Source organism: Alosa sapidissima, chromosome 5 (genome assembly GCF_018492685.1).
Source record: "Alosa sapidissima isolate fAloSap1 chromosome 5, fAloSap1.pri, whole genome shotgun sequence".
NCBI lineage: Eukaryota > Metazoa > Chordata > Actinopteri > Clupeiformes > Clupeidae > Alosa > Alosa sapidissima.
The window spans coordinates 36,679,507-36,700,969 of NC_055961.1; the positions used below are offsets into that span (position 1 = coordinate 36,679,507).

The 21,463-nt window shown below is 41.4% G+C and overlaps 2 protein-coding genes across 6 annotated transcripts; both read right to left on the reverse strand.

The window, feature by feature from the left end:
* Positions 1-1,364: 1,364 nt before the first annotated feature.
* On the reverse strand, positions 1,365-8,141 carry LOC121708573 (high affinity cGMP-specific 3',5'-cyclic phosphodiesterase 9A). Of its 2 annotated transcripts, XM_042091326.1 has the most exons (20): positions 8,062-8,141; positions 7,534-7,661; positions 7,196-7,266; positions 6,631-6,708; positions 6,246-6,289; positions 6,036-6,090; positions 5,836-5,906; positions 5,354-5,441; positions 4,957-5,038; positions 4,793-4,867; positions 4,484-4,570; positions 4,172-4,276; positions 3,991-4,073; positions 3,603-3,759; positions 3,340-3,453; positions 3,126-3,230; positions 2,833-2,961; positions 2,643-2,741; positions 2,433-2,510; positions 1,365-1,845 (listed from the first exon to the last, which is right to left on the reverse strand). In XM_042091326.1, the coding sequence occupies exons 2-19, from the start codon at positions 7,600-7,602 to the stop codon at positions 2,460-2,462; spliced, it is 1,563 nt and encodes a 520-aa protein (XP_041947260.1). In that variant the 5' UTR covers positions 7,603-7,661; positions 8,062-8,141; the 3' UTR covers positions 1,365-1,845; positions 2,433-2,459. The 2 variants fall into 2 exon arrangements, with proteins under 2 accessions (XP_041947260.1, XP_041947261.1); XM_042091327.1 differs by lacking the exon at positions 1,365-1,845 and having other exon boundaries at positions 2,470-2,741.
* Positions 8,142-9,422: 1,281 nt separating this feature from the next.
* Positions 9,423-20,390, reverse strand: slc37a2 (solute carrier family 37 member 2). 4 transcript variants are annotated; one of them, XM_042091333.1, is made up of 18 exons: positions 19,723-20,390; positions 19,007-19,088; positions 18,713-18,803; positions 18,476-18,554; positions 18,204-18,339; positions 17,199-17,275; positions 16,571-16,737; positions 16,266-16,303; positions 15,966-16,115; positions 15,596-15,686; positions 15,194-15,256; positions 14,825-14,910; positions 14,012-14,060; positions 13,363-13,436; positions 13,166-13,244; positions 12,282-12,379; positions 12,117-12,181; positions 9,423-9,966 (listed from the first exon to the last, which is right to left on the reverse strand). In XM_042091333.1, exons 1-18 carry the CDS (start codon positions 19,779-19,781, stop codon positions 9,951-9,953), a joined length of 1,500 nt encoding a protein of 499 aa, XP_041947267.1. In that variant the 5' UTR covers positions 19,782-20,390; the 3' UTR covers positions 9,423-9,950. The 4 variants fall into 4 exon arrangements, with proteins under 4 accessions (XP_041947267.1, XP_041947266.1, XP_041947269.1 ...); XM_042091332.1 differs by having other exon boundaries at positions 15,966-16,118; XM_042091335.1 differs by lacking the exon at positions 19,723-20,390 and adding an exon at positions 19,514-19,648 and having other exon boundaries at positions 15,966-16,118.
* Between the last annotated feature and the right edge of the window lie 1,073 nt (positions 20,391-21,463).

Here is a 21,463-nt window from a genome sequence, read left to right on the forward strand (position 1 = left end):
AAACCAGCCTCTACTTTCAATGCTACTGCAATTGTACAGTGTTATCTTGGCTTCAAAATAAATAAACCAGTCATGCTTGCGGAACAAAGCCGTGGTATACTTGGCAGTGCTCAGCACCTCTTGGCTTTGAGAGGGGGCGTTGGGATGGGTGCTGCGACTGAACCACTTGTATCTGACCCCAGTGGGCTGCTGTGGGTGACCTAGAGGATACCCTTACGTATGAGCTGGTGTCATGTGTCTATTTCAAACCCCAGACTCTCTGGAGGTTCTGAAAATGTGCTCCTCGTGGAGGTGAAACACCAGAGAATGTGTGTGGGTGTGTGTTGTGCATAAATGAACAGCAGCAAACACATGTTGTTTGTAGGTAAACAACAAGTACCGTAGGCATATAAATCTGACATCTCTTCCTCCTCTTCCTCTTCTCTTCCTCATGCTATATTATACACACTGGGGAGAATCATTTACAAAACATTGGAAACAAATTAAAAGTCTGTTTAAATGACATAATAATAAACATAATGACATAAATGACAATCTTTTCTTTTCTTCCTTTCTTTTCTTTTTTTTTCTCTGATTGTCTACATTCTGTAAAGCGCCATGATACATGTGTAATGTTTTGGCGCTCTATAAGCACAATAAATTGAAATTGATATTCTTGAGAAGTATATCTTAAATATCACAACACTGTCCCCCATGTAACCACTATGCAATTTGTAGCATGAAAGTTCTCATCTTCTGTATAGAGACATGCAATGAATTTCTAACACATTAAATCTAAAATATGGAAATATGTGCAGTGGTAATGACACTGGTGAAAACACGGAGACCAACGGAGAGCACACATCCCTCTTTTGAAAGAGAATCATTTGAGACATGTCCCTATTCCTCCATCTGTGCACACAACACAACAGGGACAGAAATGAAGTGCCTCCATAGCAGCGCTGCTTTGTGACTTTAGTCCCCCCCTGCACCTTGGGCCATGAGATTAAAATCCACTGCCAATAGCAGGCCCTCTAAAGTGGAGGTGTCGCTCTCACCTGTGACCAAGAGGAACACTTCCAGCTTACACACACACACACACACACTCACACACACTCACTCACACACACACACACACACAGCGGAACAGGTGCCTCTGACACTTGGTCTCAGGGACACGCTAAGCTGTGCTGACAGGAGAAGATGTGAGGAGTTGTGCTAAGGCGACGCTCTGATCTGAGTGTGTCCTCTATGAGATAATGCACAACCTTCATTTAATCGCTTATCAGCACTTGTATGGTTTCTGAAAGGAAATAGGGTTGCTATGCTTTCATAAGAAAGTAGGTGTCAAATGAAGCATAAATGAAAAGTCAGCTGCTATTTAATGAATTCTCCTAATACAGAATTACAAATGTGTTTATTTGTTGCCATACAGGCACGGATGCCATGGTGCTTAGTATAAATCAAAATGGTGTATTTCATCTACACCATACTGTGATAACAACATTGTATATATCAAACATTTGACACTGTACAATGATCACAAGGATTTAAGTTTGGTATTACTGAGTATGTGTAGCTGTAGTTTTTCTTGGTAACAGTTTGTGAAAGTATAAATTACAAGTATATGCAGCAAAAAAAAACAACTAAACAGAATCAAAAGTCACAGTCAAACATTCTAACATCTATACTCGACTCGAAGTCAAACTGCCACGTTGGATCCTGTAGACAACTGGAAGGCCTCTACTGAATAGAATAAGGTTTTGTGAACAATTCACATGTTTTGCAAGATCGGTCTCAGTGGCTATAGCTGACGTGGACAGGTCAGTTAAGACTGTAGTCTGGATCCTCAGTGAAGCACAGCCCCTACAGAGCAAGAAAATCCAAGCGTTGGAGGTTAACGGGAGGTGCCACAGTGGCTGGCCAAAGGTAGAACCACACAAAGTACAGGCCTAGCACGAGCTATGATAATGTTGTGGTTGTGGAGAGAGAGGAACCACAGGAATGTGACCTAAACGGTTCCAAACAAGAGCATGTGACCTGAAGAGAATCTTATCTAGCGTGCAAGGGTCAGGGGAGAGGAGGGACTCAAGGACAAAAGGTTGTGCAGTCAGATGCACGGCAGCAGGAAACAAGTAAATCAGAAGATGAAATAACTAAACAAGTTATGTTATGAAGATATAATAGGTTATAAAGACTAAAGAATAAATAACTTACTAGAAAAAGGAATCCACAGGAAATAAAGGGCATTACTCTCACATCTAATATCAGCACATTATATTCAAATAAACACATATTAGATCTAAAGATTAGTTGCATCAATTAAATATTCTGTAACATTCTTATGGGTCGAGAGGGCATCTATGTTTTACCTGATATTGCTGTGAAAATGCTTAGTTTGTACTGAGATTGTATATACTAATACATTCAGGACACATTTTCTCACTACTTACTTAAACACAGATAGAAGATAGTTGTTTTTATTTTTTCTTTCCTCCCAGGGGCATACTGTCAGACTTTTTCTTCTGTGCCTAGAGAAAAAAGAGAAAAGAGAAAAGAAAGAACCATTAGCAGAAAATGTAGCAACCTCCTCTATCACACATGCACATAAACAGAGCAACCTGTCACTGAAATCAGCTGAGAGTTTGGAAAAAATGTGTTGCCACCTCAGTCATGGCGTCGTCAATCGTTTTCAGTTCTTCATAGTGGTCACGGGAGTCCCGTAAAGGTTGCACCATAATTTCCTCAATCTGAGGGAAGAGCTGGGACAAAGAGAGGAAGCAGTAGTATGTGACCACAAAACACCCACTAGCACCGCAAATCCAGCACATCTGAGACAGCAGACCTCCATACCTTCATGACTGTCTCGAACATGGGTATCAAGACAAACTTGATGAAACCGATCTGCGCGGTGGGTTTGGTCACCTTGTCCCGGTCCATGAAGGGAGCAACTGGAAGCCCTTCAGATTTCTCTCTGTCACTCTGGTGAAGAAAACACACACGACTGAACATGCGATATCTGTGCTTCCTGCCCCCCAGCCCAATGAACCTACTCATCACAGCTGTAGCCTACATATAACACATTGGTAGAAATGTGGAGGTAACCCTAAGCCTTTGTAGGAACGATATACAGTACATGAAGTTACCTGCATAAAGTATTCTTCAAGCAAACAGTCCACCCATGGCTCAGCTACTTCAGTTGGCCTGACTTCATTTGAGATGTCACAGCACTTTATCAAAACCATCTTCAGCTGCAGAAGGAAACGCAAAAAGACCTATGTTGAGATTGTTGTAGGGAGTGGCTGTAAGAAATTGTAATTGGGCAACGTGTAGTGAACATACATCTATATGAATACATACACATTTGACATGCTCCTCATTGGTGAAATCAAAGTTATCCACTTTCTTTTTAAACGAATCAAGTATCTCCCCATGCCTCGCCATATCAGTGGCCAATATGAGAGTAATTATAGCCTGTAAAACAATGAATGAGCACAGCATTATTAGGTTAGAATAATGGCATAAAATATTGGAAAAAGATCAGAAAATTGACACTATTGATCGCTTGGTAGATTTGTTTCTGTTAACAGTTGAGTAAGTTAATACTGTTTGTAGACAAAGACCTGTCGTATCTGCTTGAAAGCCTCTGGCTCGGTGTTGGAAAATATGTTGCACTCGGGCAGTGAGAGGATCTGGAAAGCCACTGCACAGTGATGGTTCTCCAGAGGGGAGATGTCATTGTAGCGCACAGCCAGCTCAGTGTGTGCATTGATCTGATATCTGATTAAAGAAAGAATTCAGGTATGAACATCCTAACATTAAACTAAATACATGCATTTGAACTAATCATTATTCTTCAGCTAAGAACAAGGGCACTCATTTAATTGACAGGCAAAGTCTAAAGTCTAACATGTCAAATATATACACAGACTATACAAATGAAGTCAAAAGACAGCCCCTGATGTTAGGGTATATATAATATATAGGCTATATATAGGGTTAGTGACATACGTGTTATTGTATCCTGGGTGGTCTAGATCATGGCAGACTGCTGCTGTCATGAGGATGCACATGTCTGTCATTGTGAGTGTTTCCTAAATAACAAATGGCACACAGTTTATAGAGATTTAACAGGCCAGTCAAATCATTATGTGTATATCAGGACTGCATAATAATGTTTACATTGGCTCACCAGAAGGTTAGTGAGATGAATCATTCCATACATCATCTGGCTAACGCAGAAACAGTGGCGGAAGTTATGGAAGGGGTTTTCACGATAATGCTCCTGAATACTCAGCTGTAAACAGAGAAGACATAAAAGTAAGATTGGGTTTAACAGCAAGCAATGGGCTGACAGAGTGCATGGAGACTGTTCTAACAGTCAGTGTATCCACAGAAACAGTCCAATTTTCAATGCTACGTTTGTATGATGGAAGTGTGACACAATTAATGCCATATGTGGAGTAAACAGTAAAGTTGATTTTTTTCATAATGAATATTTTACCAGCCATCTTTTCAGTGTGATTGGATTCATGTTAAACTCTTTCACCAGCCCCAGGTCATGGTACATGTACTCTAGACAGCTTAGCATCTACAAACAGCAACAACAACAACAACAACAACAACAACAACAACAACAACATCATTAATGAACAGAACAGAACAGAACATTTACTGTCATTTTTGGAGTACATTTGAAGTCTCTTGCTGTCTCTGTGGGGTTCATATTTAAAGATTTCGCTAAAAGATAATGTGTCCCAACCCCGAACAATTCTTGCAAACACACAGAGACAATTCATGCTGAGTAAAAGACCTCATTATGCTCCCAGTGCCAGACGTCAAATGTGGGTTTCTTCAGAGCCTCAATAGTCTCTTGAGATAGCGTGTACTGTGAACAAAAGAAGGAAATGACACCATGAGATCTTGTCTCTTAATTACAAATTTCACGTCCAAGTTCACTGTCACGCTTTCATTTACCTTTGGATAGCTCGGAACGTCACGCCTGGGAGACAGTTTTTTGGCGTCATCGGAGAAGTTGTATTTACAGGCACAATTCATTCTGAGAGAAGAGATGAGACATTACACAGTGTACGCACAAATACGCACACTAATGAAGTATATTCACACATTTCATTACACCATTTGCCAGTGTGGATTGAGGCTTAGATAGGATTAAACTTACCTGATACATATCTATATTAGCAAGGGCATATTGAAAGCTAAGATGCTGCAATTTTATTTCGCTTTGAATAAAAGAGTCTGAAAAATACCATAACTATAACTATATGTTGAGGGATAACCACTTTGCATTAAATCATGCCTGTCAATTAAGTGTGTGTAAATTGTGGATTTTGTTTGCCCATCAACATTTTACCTTCCCCCTCCCCTTGAAGTCATTTCATCTCGTAGCCTCCTGAGGTCATTCTTGCATTTCTCAATCTCAAGCACCTTTAGGCCTTCCACTGAAAGAAACAGGCAAGACATAGTGGGGCCTAATTGAAATGCTCGGCAAAGTGTCTAGAGTCTAACTAAAACTGGCTTAATAACTTTACAAATTGAATACAATGAGATTGTAAGCACAAACAGAGGTGGGTCAGCTCAAAGCTGTCTCATGCTACATGATGTTAGTTCAGGCAAGAGAACTTTGCTCATAGACTGACTTTGCTCTTTGCCTTTAAGCTAGGACCCGTATCTCTGCTTAAGAAACTAATTTTTGCACAGCTTAACTATTAGCTGCTATGGGTCTAGTTATCACAGGTGACACTATTAGCTGCTATAGGTCTACTTATCACAGGTGACACTATTAGCTGCTATAGGTCTAGTTATCACAGGTGACACCTAGAGAGAGAAACTTACACTCAACTCTCTTCTCAAGCATGGCCAATCGGTTTGTGACTTCTGCTTTCAGTTCATTGATCCTGAAGGCCCTGACACATTCCCACACAAAAGAAGGAAGAAAAATAACATAACAATCAAAATATTTATCAGCAGTGATACAAGCATACAGTTATCTGTTGAATACATTCAGCATTCCCTGGAAAACGTAGCTTTTTTACCTGCTGAATTGCTCTGCCACCTGAGCCAAGACGTTCTGGAACATATCTTCTTTCTCTGGAGAGAAGTACAATACATTGGTCATGTTGAATAAACGGTGAATATGTTGAATGAAATGTAGAAATAAAAATACAATAGACATATAGGCTTAACAATCTATTGAACTAAAGAGCATATACAGTAACCAGAGTGAATAAAGAGTCTAATCTTACCTCCGACTTGACTTGTGGCCTGTGGCACTACTTTATATAAACAACTGAGGAAGGAGAAGCATTCATAGTGTATTGTGAGCAGAGAACTCTATGATGTTGAATGTAGCTTTCATATGTGATGTGATCTGCGAAATCCCTTCACATGGTGCAATTTTGCCAACTTATGATTCTGATACCATCCTAGCAACATCCAAGATTTTGGCAGGATGGTATCCAGGATTTTGCTAGGGGACAGTGTCCAGAATGTTGCCAGGATGGTATCAGAATCTTAAGTTGGTGAAATTTCACCAGAGAGGGTTGAAACGGAGCAAAAATCAAGGATTTTTGAGTGCACCATGTTAAGGATCGCATTACATATGTGGAAAAAAAAGAAATAGCTGCTCACTTGGGAGAGTTGGTTGGCATGGTGGGATAGATAGAAACCATGGCCCCTTCTGGATCAACTAGTGATATGGCTGTGTTCCTACACGGATGTAAAAGAAGCTACCATTAGAATGTATTTACTAAAAACGAGGCAGTCTGTTATTGAAGTGATAAATACTATTATTTATAGAATAAGTCATGATGAAGAACCACATTGTTTGTGAGCCAACATTTGAGTGTGCTTATAGTAAATGATATGTAATGTTATATTGTAACTTTTCAGGAAGGATGAAAAATAGTTGCTATAATTCTGCAGTTGGTATTCCATTTTCAATCTATTTACTGTTTCATTGAGCATTAATGATTTATCACTAACTCTGTTGCATTATTTCCCATCGCAGCCTATGTCAGCACTTGCCCAGAACTGTTGATTGCTGGCTAAATATATTTTAGACATTAATTATTGTTTACAAATTATATTTACAACAATAATCAGTTATTTGAAGGTTTGAAGCATATTCAAACCAAACAAGTTTGTGTATGTCTAATGTGATGTAATGGTATTGTAATGAGGAGAGTGCAGTTACCTTGCAATGTTTGATGAAGTACAAAGAAGTTCTCTGATATCATAAGGGCTGCAATGTTGACTAAAAATCACCTAAAAGTACAGTGAACAGTAATATCACAAACTCACTACATCTACAGAAAAAACTGGTACAGAAATAAAATAAGACAAATGACAGAGTTCTTATTTCAGTCTGTTTTACTAAGATTCTTATGAAGTACTTTGAAGGGAAGTTCCAGGTTGTTAGTACGTTGTCTGCATACCATATGCAAGTGATTAACCATAATAAAAATAGTAGAGAATGTGTAATTCTTGAGTAAGTATGACTGAGCTGCTGGTCATTTATGCAGCTGGACTTGCCTTCTGCATTTTGCCATCTACGTCAAGGTAGAGAGCTCGTGGACGATATGATGAGGAAGCGGAGCCCATGGTGGTGTTCTGCAGTGACTGTGCTATACCAGCTTGCGTGTGTCAGGGCAGTCACAACTCTGTGAATACAAATAGTCAATAGTCATGAATAAAAAGTCATTTGAGAGGGCATTTATGTATAAGAGGTAGAAGCCAAGTCATAGACCAGTCAGACAGAACATTAATCTCAATGATATTGAGTGTTTGTTTACAGTTTGAAATTTGTATAGTTCATCTTAAACAAAATGTAGGCTGTTAGTGAATAATTACACAGAAGGATCATTACCTCCATAAGTATGCATCTTTACTACAGGGAAAGCTTTGTATCTCAAATGAATCCACCTCCCAGTAAACTTGCATATAGGTCAACACAGATTAAAATTAACAATACACAAATGTTAATGCATAATTTCCTTCTTGCCATGCCTGCCATGGAATCAATGATAAACCTGTGCAAGAAATGATAATAAGAAAACTTACCACAGCAATGGCCGTGCATGCATCCTTATTACTGATGGGGATGGAGGTACAGCAGGCAACTAGGTAAAGGTGTGTTACACATCACTGCCAGACCCTTAAATATGAGCCCACTCCTTGAGGTTGCTAAGGAACCGTTTCTATAGTAAGGCAAGCTGTGGCTTGGGTTGGAGGTGAGGTCATTGATCCATCTCTGATATGTTCATTTTCATCTCAGTAAATCTCAAAGGGACAATTCAGATCTGCTAATTATTTAAGAAATACATGATAGTACATCAAAGTCCATTTGGCAATCAAGTAATCATGCTACTATTTAGTAATTTAAAACTTAAAATGCATGTTTTCCAAAAGAATATTCACCAGTTACAGTAGCCTGTATGTTGTGAGATATGAGTAGCTTGTCAGCAGCACCTTAGCTTTGTCCACAGATGGGTCTGTCAGCTTCTGACCTCTCACTGCATTCACTTCCTGGACCTCCTGTAAGACTTTTTATGCTAATAGCTAGCATGATGGCTTTACCTCACTCAGGTCTACTCTGATGCAGCAGCTGGTAGATGTGTAAATTAAGTTTAATTTGTATTTCATATCACAGAGAGTGCATTCAGAGTCATTTGAAATTATGTTTGGGCCATAAAACACCAATTATGAACAATTTGTTAGTAGTCGGTGGAAATAAATAGTTCAGTTTGATTTATTCAGTTTTCTTAATCATGGAAAATAATGACTGGAGTGACGACAACCTTTTTCCATTACTGTCACACCCACCTAACATTAATTATCACATGGTGATCCATGCAATGTCCACATGCATGGGCACATAATGTACAGACATAAACACCACTGGAAGTAGGCCTACAATTACTGAAAAAAATGTTGATGGGTTTAATACTTATTTGGCCTGCTGTATTTTGACCACAAATACGATGTCATGAAGCACTACTTTAAATAATTTTATGGATTATGGAAGGTAGCCAGGTAACATGTTCAGCTATAAACCATAAGCACCAAAGTAATTATTAAAGCAAGCCAATTAAGCAATTATGATTTTCCAGTACCTTCCTTTGCCTCATAATCAATATGAATGTAAGAGCACCACTTAGCATTCACACTGAGCCTTTACAAAAATAATTGCCATGAAAGCTAGATCTGGCTATCTAGCTCTGTTTAGCACTTAACAAAACATGTTGTCTCTTCGGTTTTAATGACTTGTCTAAATCATGGGCTTTTATTCAGTCATGTACAGTATTACATATAGCTAGGGGGTAGGGAGTAGCCCAAATAGTTAAGAGTGCTATCAATACAGGCGAAAAATTAATTAATTGATAGCATAACTTGAATTGAAAAGAGAAAAACAGACACCAGAGTTTAAGGAAACGCACAAAAAGGCAATTTTACTGACAAAAGTACAGCTGGATTTGAGTCAGGTAGAGAGAGGGAGGCAGTTCAAGATAGATAAATTAGTTTGTAAAAACACTCATTAATAAAAACATTAATAAAAAACCTTTTGTTCCCCTTTTTTTAAAGTCTTTCAGGATGTTGACGACTTCAAATCTTCTAAACCCCCCCTCACCTGATTGTACCAAATGAATTTGTTTCAACACCAATTTGAAGTATGAAAGTCTCGAACATATTGCTAACAAGGACCTGCAGATATGAAGCACCGTGGTCGCGTAAAATCCTCCAGTCCCCTGCCAGAGTCAAGCTCCACAGTTTTGCTCAAGGGCCAGGATGTGGGAATGAGTAAGTGAGAGTTGCAAGAGAGCTGTATGAGGTATTTGGTATTCACAAATGGCCTGCTGGTGTTTGTGCTTTAAAATGTGGTCCCTTCGTCTGTTCTGCTGGTGATAGGTAGTCCTGTGCTGAAGTGAAGGCCTCTGTTGTTGCTTAGTGCCTCAGATTTCTTTAAACCTGTAACACAGGAGACAGGAATGTGAATTATTATTCCCCTGTTGCATTTCCTGCGTTTAGAGCGGATAGCCGTTTTTAACCCACAAACATTAACAACTTTCTTCCTCCTCTTTGAAAATAATAACCCAAACAAGTAGAGACAGCTGGACAAACAAATCAGAATTCCCAGCAGCATCCTTCTAATCTCCTTTGGTAGCTTACCAACACGCTCACGCTAACTTCCAACTCAGCAAGAAAATGTTCCACTTTTTAATTGTTTGTTCAAAGTAGTCAGCAATGCGTCCAGGCAGTGGCCGGGATCGTGCAAGTTGTGCAGCATAATTGCGAGTGTGGTGGGAGAAGATTGATAGTGGGTGGGGCTGGAGAGACAGGATACTGAGGATAACTCCATATATTGCCTTACTGTCTGCCTTAGTCCTTCTGGCCGGCCAGATGGCTACACATAATGATAAGCACTCGTACAGTATGTCCACAGTGGCCTGGATAGTGCTGAAGACATATTATTAATTGGGAGGTTAAGGTAGAGTTTTCTGTTGGTTTTGCATGTTTTTACAAGGTGCTTTGAGATAAATTGTGCCATTTGTCAGAAAGTTTTGAGGTTTCTAGAACTCATCCAATAACATGAAGAAAAAAGAAACCCATCATTAAGTCCCACCAACAACATTTCCACCAGCTGCCACCTGAATGGCACCACTCACTTGCACTTCACTGAATTAGCTTTTTATTAGGACTGTAACCAAGTCCATCAAGACCCACATTCAGTTCAAATAATAGCCATGCCTGCAGCGGCCATTGTCTGAAAGGCACTCTTGTATGCTGTGTGCACAGGCCATTATTCCACTGGTTTAAAATGCACAGCAATGAGTGACATTGTGCATTAGGGCTAGAATGGCTCTGCATGGGTTTGTTTCTACGTGCTCATGCATGCCAAATGAACAGGGGTCATTACCCTCCAGCAGCAGTGACAGCTGACTTTTGAGGCAGTTTTAGGAAACTGACAGCTTCATGATAAAACATCTATCTGTACACTTCTCCTTTGGTGCAGAGACGCCACTTGTGAGGATCTCTCAGAAATGTATGTTGATGGTCATAAATATAACTGGATGATAGAGGAATGAATTAACAGTGCTTGATCAAAAAGGCAGGCCATTTTAAACAATGGTAATATCAGGCATTGGCTAATTGGAGCCTATACAAGCCTAGTCCACGGGATAATGGGCCAATTACTAGTTACAACATAATGAACACACACTTATCATAATAGAGGAACAAGGCTATTTTGGGGCTAACAGGAGGACTCTCAATCATCCCAGTACTGGCTCCTCATTGAGTGTGTCATTACCAGGCATCACCTATGCTGTTGCTTGAGATGTGACTATTAATGGGTTGGGGGCTCTACCCATCTAGTTCATGATCAAAATTAGACACACACTTCAGGACTTGTTTATCGGACCCTCACCTAGGTGAAGTAAATGGCACCCTGAAATGCATCCCCTGCAAATGTGTTTTGATATCTGAATAGCCTGATTAAAATAGTTACAGTAGGCTTGTGTAACATTAGATATTGGGGGTCTGCAGAATGGTATGTGCTAGTGGCTAAAGGGGTCGGTGCTAGTTGGCTGCCTCTTTTCAGGAGAACATAGAGAGGCTGGTCTCTATCCACAAGCCACTGCTACAGTAACTCCAAAGACCTACTGTACAGAATGGTTCTTAGTTTATTGAATGAATGCATGCGAGTGATATTAACACTTTTCTTTCCCGCCAGTGAAGACTGCCTGATGACTATCTGATGTGTCTGTGACAGATGTTACATTGACTGTTCAAAGGCCCCTTGGCCCTCACAAAACTACTCAGTGAAATGGACTTTGCACTTAGGTTAGGCTGTCGTTAACACAGTGCTGCCTTGAAAAAGTATTGGATCACACTACATCCATGCGTTCATCTCATGTGGACGCTCATGACTGCACTTTTCTGTGCAGTTCAACTGGGTCTATTCAGTCAGATTTTGGTCAACCACACACCTGCTAGACAGGAACCTCCCATGGGGTTTGGGCAGACGGCCCTACTGTTTCCACTACTCAACTCATGATGTCCACATCTGCTATGGCAGCTCTATTGAGGAGATAAGTGAAGGAGGTGGAAGTGCTTACCCTCTCATCCTTGTGTGATATCCACACCATCCCCTTATCTCCTTATAAACCAGGCGCGAGAGCAGCTGAAACACACACACAGCCAGAGTTACATGCATTTCAGCAATTTCAGACACAGACACACAAATACAGATGAAGAGAGAACATTTTCAAATGGTCCCTCACCAAACAGGCCAGTATGTCGGAGGTGATGAGCATGTAGAAAACGTTGTTCCAGCCCGTAGGTGAGATGACGCCGGCCAACAGAGGGCCGAGGGCAGCACCTGGTGGACATTCAGGAAACAAGGAGTGTCGAAGTGAAGACGTTGCGCAAGGGGAAAAGTCTTGGCACATTACAACCAGTGAACTAGGTGTGGTGCTCAAACACCATATTGTCACAATACAAGACACTGCATCAAATATAGTCACTGTTCCTGCCGAGCAATTATTAAGCATGAACAGGATTTGTGCAGAAAACTAGAAATGTATCTAACTATCTGTCAGTAAATGGACATCATAGTAATGGGTAGAACCAAGACACAGCTCAAGGCCAAGAAAGTCTAAATGGGCTTTAGGATGTGCAAGCATGAATGCTTGAAAAGAAGTTTTGTAAAACAAATAAAACAACAATACAAGAGATCACTATAACAAGCCTGTGTTCTCCATGCAATCCATGAAATGAGTGAGTGAGTGAGTGAGTGAGTGAGAGATGGCCGTGGGTAGGATTTGAACCCGGGTCACTGTGGGCACTTGGACCTGAATGTGGAGCCACTTGTGCCAAAGCTCCGTCATTGATATAGATCTTTTTTTATCAATATATGAAAGCAAACTTTCCTGCTTCCTTTTCTTTTAAATACAATCTGAGGTGCGTCTAGACCAATTATGTCAACTGAACTGAGTAACCCTATGGTGGCTCAAATTGGAAACTGGGATTAACTGTGAAATTAGTAGACAAACGGACAAACATATTAATTGGTGTATTAAGAACCCTCTTGGGTTTCATGTCTCAAGCTCAAGATTGGAGCAGGAAACAGGAAACAGACCTGAGTGACCCATTCTGTCCCTCTTACCTATGGATCCCGTTCCGTCAATAATAGCCGTTACTGTTGATAAAGCTCTGGAGTTTCCTCTCAGACACTCGTGGGTTCCCTGCAGATGAGGGAGGGGAAAAAAGAGAGAGCCTTAATCTGAGTCTAGTTCAAACAGCCCAAACATTACACATGAGCTGACCTATCAGGTCCTGCTCAGGCGTTCACATGGGACTTACCAGGTCAGCTGACACGGCCGTGGTAATCAGGGCGTAAGGGCCATTGACCAGCGCTCCACACACAAGCAACATGCCTGACCGAGAGAGAGGAAGAGCAGTCGCCATTAGACCAGAGCTTGAAGTGGAGAAAAGATCATTCACATGCATTGTATCCATATCAGCCAATGGATCAGCTGGTATCCAGACATCAAATAGGCCATTATATTCTTAATTTGTTCAGTGAATAAAAGATACTAAGAGATATTGGTGATGCAGGTGCAGGTACGCTTAAGAGTCAAATGTAGAAGTGCTGGTACTGTGTAGCGGCCCACTTGGAGCACATTAGACACCAGTCAGTAAGCACATGGGTCAAGCATGCGGTGGGGTCAATAACAACACGTCATTACAAACACTAATACTAATCGGATCGCGGGTCGGGTATAATTTTGTCCTAATTAATATTCGCGGTCCGAGTTGCGGTCGGGTTGATTAAAATATCGGGAGACCGCGGGCCGCTTGTGACCAAACCCGCGCAACACTGATTGCTATGTAACCGCAACATAACCCTTGACTGTTACAAATGGGTCGGTGGAGCATAGTTGATTTGACTGATAAACAGTTGATGGACTAACATATTTTTAATACCAATACAAAAAAAGAGAGAATTTACCGATTGTGGTTGGCACACCGTTCTGGCCGACGTGGTTGTACAGAAAGAGCTGGAGGGGGGAGAACAGAAGGTGTTAGAGATCTCTAGGCCTGACACAAGCCCACACATCCTCCTCTCAGTTGTGTGCACAGAGCAGCTGGTAAACTGAGGCGTGCGTTCAGACCGGTGTGCCACTCTGCAGCTGGGCTCTAATCCCAAGGCAAACTTGAAGCGGAGGTGAAGAATGACTGGCGCGCTCCTGCGGGGCCTTGACACCTGCCCTTGAAACTGGGCTGCTGCTGCTGCTGACACAAGACATGTGGCCAACGTCTTCTTCTTCTTCTCTCTCATTCATGCCATTCAGCTAGTCAGTAGTACATCCCTCACGTTCACCACAGACCATAAAAGAGTTTGCTTTCCATGTGTCAAATATTTTGCAGTAAAAGTATAAAAGGCTTTCTGATGCTAGACCATAATGATCCATGATATCACATTACTACTAACAGTTTTTGCCAACTGGACTTTGTTTTATATCAATATGAACATGTGACTGATACGTGTTCAGTGTTCTAACAGCAGAACAGCTCAGCAGAACATGCTTCACTTCCTTCTCACACTCTTTTGTGCAATAAAATACTTCCCAATCCTAACAATGCATGAAGCAGGGACATTGACACATGCAAAACCAGCACAGCACTGCAATCTGACGTGTGGGCAAAGGAAATGAAAGGAAATGTATTGATTTAGTGAATGACATCATTATTAGTAGAATATCCCAAACGGTCTAAATGCATGCTATTAACCTGTTGGACTTGGTCAAGTGAGCACACTCACCATTGGGGCAGCAAAGATCAGCATCACCCAGCAGGTGGAGGCTCTTCCTCCAGTGTAATCTGACACCAAGCCAGCCATGATCCCCCCTTAACACACACAGGACACAACACATCCAGAGAAGGTGGCACATTCCACCTAAAATACTGCCTCTATAAGGGACATTCCTAATATGCATATTTCAATACAGGTAAAGATCAAGGTTTAATAAAGATAAAGATCATTCAACAAGTGGCTGTTGCCATAATCAGTGACTGTGTCTGGCTACATCCCAAGTTGAAAACTAGCGCGCACACACACACACACAGACACGCACACACACACGGCATGCCATTAACTCAATTTAGGTCAAAGGTGAAGTGACAAACTTACCTACAATTCCTCCAACATCAAATAATGTTGACATGTCTCCTGCTGCTCTGGGGTCAAACTGAGCTACAAAGGACAAATGTTTTAAATGTTTAAATCTGAGGCACTCATTAAGGGATTATATGTAACATCTAACATTCTGTAAAGCGCCATGAGACATGTGTAATGTTTTGGTGAAATAATAATAATGAGCATGAGCAAGGAAAAGCCTTTGGACTGTTGCTTCTACATTGTAACAGGTGATCACATGACTAGTAGGTCATGCTACAAGGACAGTAAATGCTTGTGTTACTTTATTGTTGCCATCACTGTTATTGACACGACTATGCTCTGTGCCATCTGAGTTCAAGTAGAAGTGGGGCATCTAAGGACATGAAGGGAGAAGATGGAGTGAGAAGCTCTTACCGACATTTGCGATATACAGAGGTAGCCAATACAGGAAGGTGTAGCTGACCAGCTTGGCAAACAGAAGACACAGGGAGAATTCAACGACACCCTGAGGTGAGATAAGACACAGGCTCATTTAGTTGCATACTACACACACACACACACGCGCACACACACACACAACTAAACGGACTTCATTTCACATGCCTGGATGACCGGTTACATCTAGGGTTAATGGAATAACACTGCGTAAATAGGATCTTCCCCTAGAGTATTCAGCCCTCTCTGAGTACTGTACAGTAACGCAAGGACAGTGTACAGACACAACAAACACTGTTTGTTGCACATGCGCTTGGTCAGCTGACAGCAACACGTTGGGCAAACTCACAGGAATTCTCAGGGCCCTGCAGAAGCTGATGGCCTCGGCGTGGTCATCGGAACGCTCCACCACACTGGGCGGCGTGCCGGGCGGAGGACTGCTGAAGATCTCCTCGTTGCTGGACGAGTTGCGCAGCAGAGGCTCCTGCTCTGCACTCTCCTGCTTTGAGCACGCACGCACGCGCGCGCGCAGACAGACACACACACACACACACAGGCAGAAAGAAACACAGGTCTAAATGTTCAGTTGAAAAGGCATTCCAAAGAGATCATGTGTAGCCTGAGAGATTCTGGGGCTTATCATACTCACATGATGCTGTGGGAGTGTACAGTTGACATCCTCAGGGTCTGTGTAAATAATAATAATAATAATAAAAAAACACATGTGTGTGGTTATTGGGCAGTTCAACTTTCTTCATATTATGTCAAATAAGGTGGAGATATGTCTGCTAGGGTTTAAACTACATTGAAGAAAAGGGCCTTGTGTATGATGGGTGTTTGTACCAATGGCACAATGGCTGTGGAAAAGGGAGGGTCTGATCACTTTATCAAGCTCAGTCCACAAGCATTCAGAGATGCTTCATCAACTCAATGCATGACCAGCTGCCCACTTACGTTCAACCAGGAAGAAGAAGCATAGCACTCCTGTGGCGCCAATAATGATACCAGGTACAATGAAGGACAAGCCCCAGGCAGACGACACAAACACACCAGCAATCAGCGACCCCAAGATGTTCCCCACAGATGTGTGGGAGTTCCATACGCCCATGATGAACCCACGCCTGGAACGTCAAAAACCAGGCACTGAGAAAGCCATCCATATTTCTATTCATTTATCTGACAGACAGCATCATCCACAGTAGCTCCTAGTACAGGAAACCATGCAGCTGCAAGCCTGAATCGTGATAACTGGCCCATGTGACCTTTGTGGTAGAACTAGTTTACTCATCTACACTAGTGGATTGATTGAAGCAACAATAGCAACAGTTTGTGTAAAGACCCTCATTTGAACAGTGTTCAATCGTTTGCTCCATTACATGGTCACAATTGCCCTTGTTTTAGCAGAATTGTTGTCACAAGGTGCAATCACTGACACTTGGTATAATAACTCACAGTTGTGGTTTTGGAAAATACAGGTTCTGATACTGCAAGATCAGCAGGACTTATGTCAGGTGACAGAGGGTTTGAGAGAGAGAGAGAGAGAGATAGAGAAAGCAAGCGAGCGAAATATAGATACACTCACTTCCCCTTTCCGAACCAGTTTCCAACGCAAGCTACCACTGCAGGCCAGCCTGTCGTCTGCACCAGTCCATTCATAGCCTATGGGAGAGGAGATAGAGAGAGACAGTCACAACAAGTGGGGCCTGGCCTCACATGGCCTTGAAAACCACCTCTGTCCATCTGACCTTGCTCACAGTCATGTGATACGTGTTCCTTGTGACAAGTATTTCATCTTTCTATCAAACATAATCACAAGAACTGTGTGGTCATGGTCATGGAGAGAACATGACTGTATTTTAAAGAGTAGACTAAACAGGAGTCATGGAGTCAGCAACGGTGAAAAACACAACCTAAAAATCACCCATATATTTTTTAACCAGCAGCAAAAGTTAGTTATGTTGTGGGACAACATTCAGCCGCTAATGTGATTGGGCCAGCCAAAATCCAGAAGTGGCTAATTAAATATGGTCAGGCCTATTTACATCTCCAATCCCCAGATGTAAATAGCAGTAGGCTACTTCACCAGTAAGAAGATTACTTGCAGCATGGCCCCTATTAGAAGACCCGATAGGAACAGACCTGTCAGGAAAAGGGCTGATGGAGCTCTAGCAACAGTTACTATGCCTACTAAAATGGGCAGCCGTGGCCTACTGAAAAGAGTATATATACTTATACTTAAAAGCCTGTCAGACCAAAAACAAAAAGCTACTACTAATTAGCTTGTCAACTAGATTTTTTTTAAACCATATAAAATAATGACGATTGAGTAACTCTGGTCTGATTCTTTAGTAGGAAGGTGGAGTTTCTTTTGTTCACATAGCCACCGCTGGTGGTTCATTTGCACAGGATGTGGTGGCAAGTGAAGTACGAGAAGCATAAAAGCTTTCCGTTCTGGCTTACCTTGTGCGATCATGATTTCTTCCTGTCACTGAGTTTAAAAGCTTCATACTCAGCATTACAATAAAAAAAATTCCTTGGACAAAACTGGCATTTCAAATGCATTCCAAAGGCGAGGAGCACAGCTGACCTGGACAAAGGCGTAGTACCAGATAGAGTGGATGTTCCAGTAGTAGCCCAAGCCGAAGAGTGACGTGAAGATTCCACTGAGGACCATCCCTGTGCTGAGGTAGTATCGCAGGGGCAAGCGCTCTCCAAAGATGCCACTGTTGGGATAAAGCACATCTCAACAACAACACCACCTTACATTTATATACCTCACTAACCACCACCAATGTTTAGCTCCCACCTGGCCTCAAGGGCACTAACATCAAGTGTCGTCTGACTGTAGAACCACCATACCTGAAAAACATGCCAATGGCATAGGCAACAAGGAAGGAGTTGTCAACTGCTCCAAAAAGTGTTTGATAATTGTCCTGGTCTGGAGAAGAAAAAAAAATCATAACGCACAGAGGATCATGACCTGATGCTCAGTCATAAGCATTTGCAGTGTGTAAACTAGCCGCTGGGAGAAGAAGAAAGGATTTTATGTAGGCCTATTGTAGAAAGTGTTTCTGTTGGGATGACTCGAAAACTCACCAAATGGAGCCCAGTCACACCAGGTGTCATTGTTGGTGACATTCAAGTCAGCAGGCCGAATGACATTGGAACAGTTTCTGTGCAGTTGACTCTAACAACATACAAGACAAAATGATCAATCTTCCAAAAGTGCTTGTCTGACAAAATTGCAATAGCCACACATGTGCAGGTTTGTCATGACATGCTCACAAGACTCCATCACTTTTGTTTACCAGCTGGTAAAGTAACATAGTGGCATGGCCACTATCAATAGCACGGACATTTCTAAAGGGGACAGTGTGCCACATCTCTTACCTTGACCACACTGATAGGTTTCCGTGACAGATGATAACTGGTGTAGAACAGGAACGTCAGGAAGAGAATGAAGCCTCTGTACCTAAATAAAATAAAAACGCATGCGAAGGAGATTAAAATAAATTTACTCCAATAATTATTTGAGAGGTGCATAAGGCAGTAAGGTAATTCTGAGGCAAGGTAGCCAATGTAGACCTGAGGCTTGGACATTATGAAAAGCACATGGACTGCATGAGAAGCAGTTACAGGGACATAATGCAGGCTCTGTAGGCTACTACCTATTTACATTTCCAAATTAAGGCTAGTGCGGCTACGGGAGGCCCATGGCAAGAACATACATTTGCAAACAGAGCTGAAATTCATCAGCAGACTGATTGCACTAGTGCTGAACTGAGCAACTGTCATAAGCAATGTAAAAGAAACTTCATTGACTTTGAGACTTCATTGCTTCTCCAACACAGGAATACGCCAATATGGCTAAAGGGCTATTCCACTGTCATACGCAACTCTTGTTTTGGGAACAAAAAACACAACTCGCAACAATCTCAGCCGGCAAATCACTCGCAAAAGCATTTACGCTACTGCCATGACATTCACGTTAGTTAAAGCGAAACACATTCCCCTCTCCCGTTTACAATGGAAATCAGCCCTTGGGCTATTCAGCTATTGATAGTGATCAGCTGTATCGTCTGATCAGATAGTTAGACTATACTTACCAGCTGTCTCTTGAGAAGGAGGTAATGACTCTAATGCCTGGAGCCAACGAAGACCTCATCTTCAGGGGAATTCGCTAGCCTCTATGTCTGAATTAAACTAACTTAAAACTGCCTTTTTTAACGTTATAAACTCATAGTTGCAATAATATATAGGCTACCGATAAAAGTAAAGACAGCTCCTAAAATGTTCACTCCGCCATGTCTGAAAATAGCCCATCCAGCTAAAATCGATACGATAGCAGACTCAAAACTAAAATTTAGGCTACTGTAGAGCGGATTACAAGCTTTTTTAAAAAAATAAGACTGTTCAACAAGCAAAGCGCCTGTCTAAAATATTGGTTTAAAAAATAACAAAACTCCAAAATCGTTTAAAAGATGTTTAAGTTTAAAGCTGCTCCATTTGCTTATGTTTTAATATCCTAGAGCAAGCATCTTCTTCCGAGTACACTGAATTTCCAAGAATATCCATGTTCACACGCAGTGGTCGATTGACAGATTTTAAAGCCGGCTCCTATTAATATTAACAGTCTGAACTCATCATGTGACTCTTAAGTGTTCCTTCATTCATGGAATATAACAATAAAAAAGTAGCCATTCCTGTTTTCGAAATCCAGATCCTGCACCACGCATAGAGCAATCTGGCGACTTGAGCATGTGATCCCAGCGTGACGTCACACTGTAAAGGAACAGGGAGCTTAACCCGTTCGGGACTGGACTGATGACGGAAACTCCATGGTCTTCTTGAAACTCCACGGTGAATGCTATTGACAGAATAAAGTCCTGGGTAAGACATGCTGCTTAATTCAGTGTTTTAGAGGGCTTGACAAGTAGTACAAGTACAAAGACAATGTAAGTGTTGGTGAGTCTAATTTCTGCTAATATAAAATTGTCAAATGGCATGACAAAATTCACATTTGGACTCATTAACTCACTCTTAATTTATCAGTAGCACTGTTATGGAACTTGCATTCAAAATTTCTATATGCATGTACTTGTGATATAACCTATTCAAATCTTTACCATTGAAGATTGTGACAAATTGAACTGATTGAGATGTAACTGACTAAATAACTTATTTAAAGTTGCTTTAAAGTCAGTCCTGAATTGAACTCCGTTGCCTCACCAGTTGCAGAAACGACTTTGTGGTTAAGAAGACTGGTTATTCATGTCATGTCAGAAAAAAAGCAGGCAGGCAGTGGAGACTGCATAGTTGAGAACTATACTAGAATCTGACACACATATGTTACCCACTTCAGAATCAGAGAGACTGGACTACTTGGTATGTATAGCTTTGTAAATAAACCTTTGTCTTTATTACAGCAATCTGAATAACTGTTATTGGTTATCAGAATCATGAAATGGGTTAAAAAAAGTCTAATTCATCCTCACACCTCTTTGAGTAATCACTGTTTACACATTCATCAATTGAAAATAGACTTTGAGTTATGGAAAGGAGGCAGTCATCATGGTCTGGGTTAAAAGGCAACTTCCTCATTCTCCCAGACACTCAATATCTCCTGAAGATTTCTAGGCCAACAGACTTTTCCCTGAAGGAACTATTGACACTGACAGGGCATACTAAGGGCTCAGAATTACAATGCAGGTGCATTGATCTAGATAAGTCGAGCAAAGGTTATCAGTCGGTGCCTGACAGAATGACATTCCTGACATACAAGATTTATTCTGGCATATTCAGTGGATATGAATTGTGCTAGCTATGCAGAGTCCAAGAGCTTTTGTG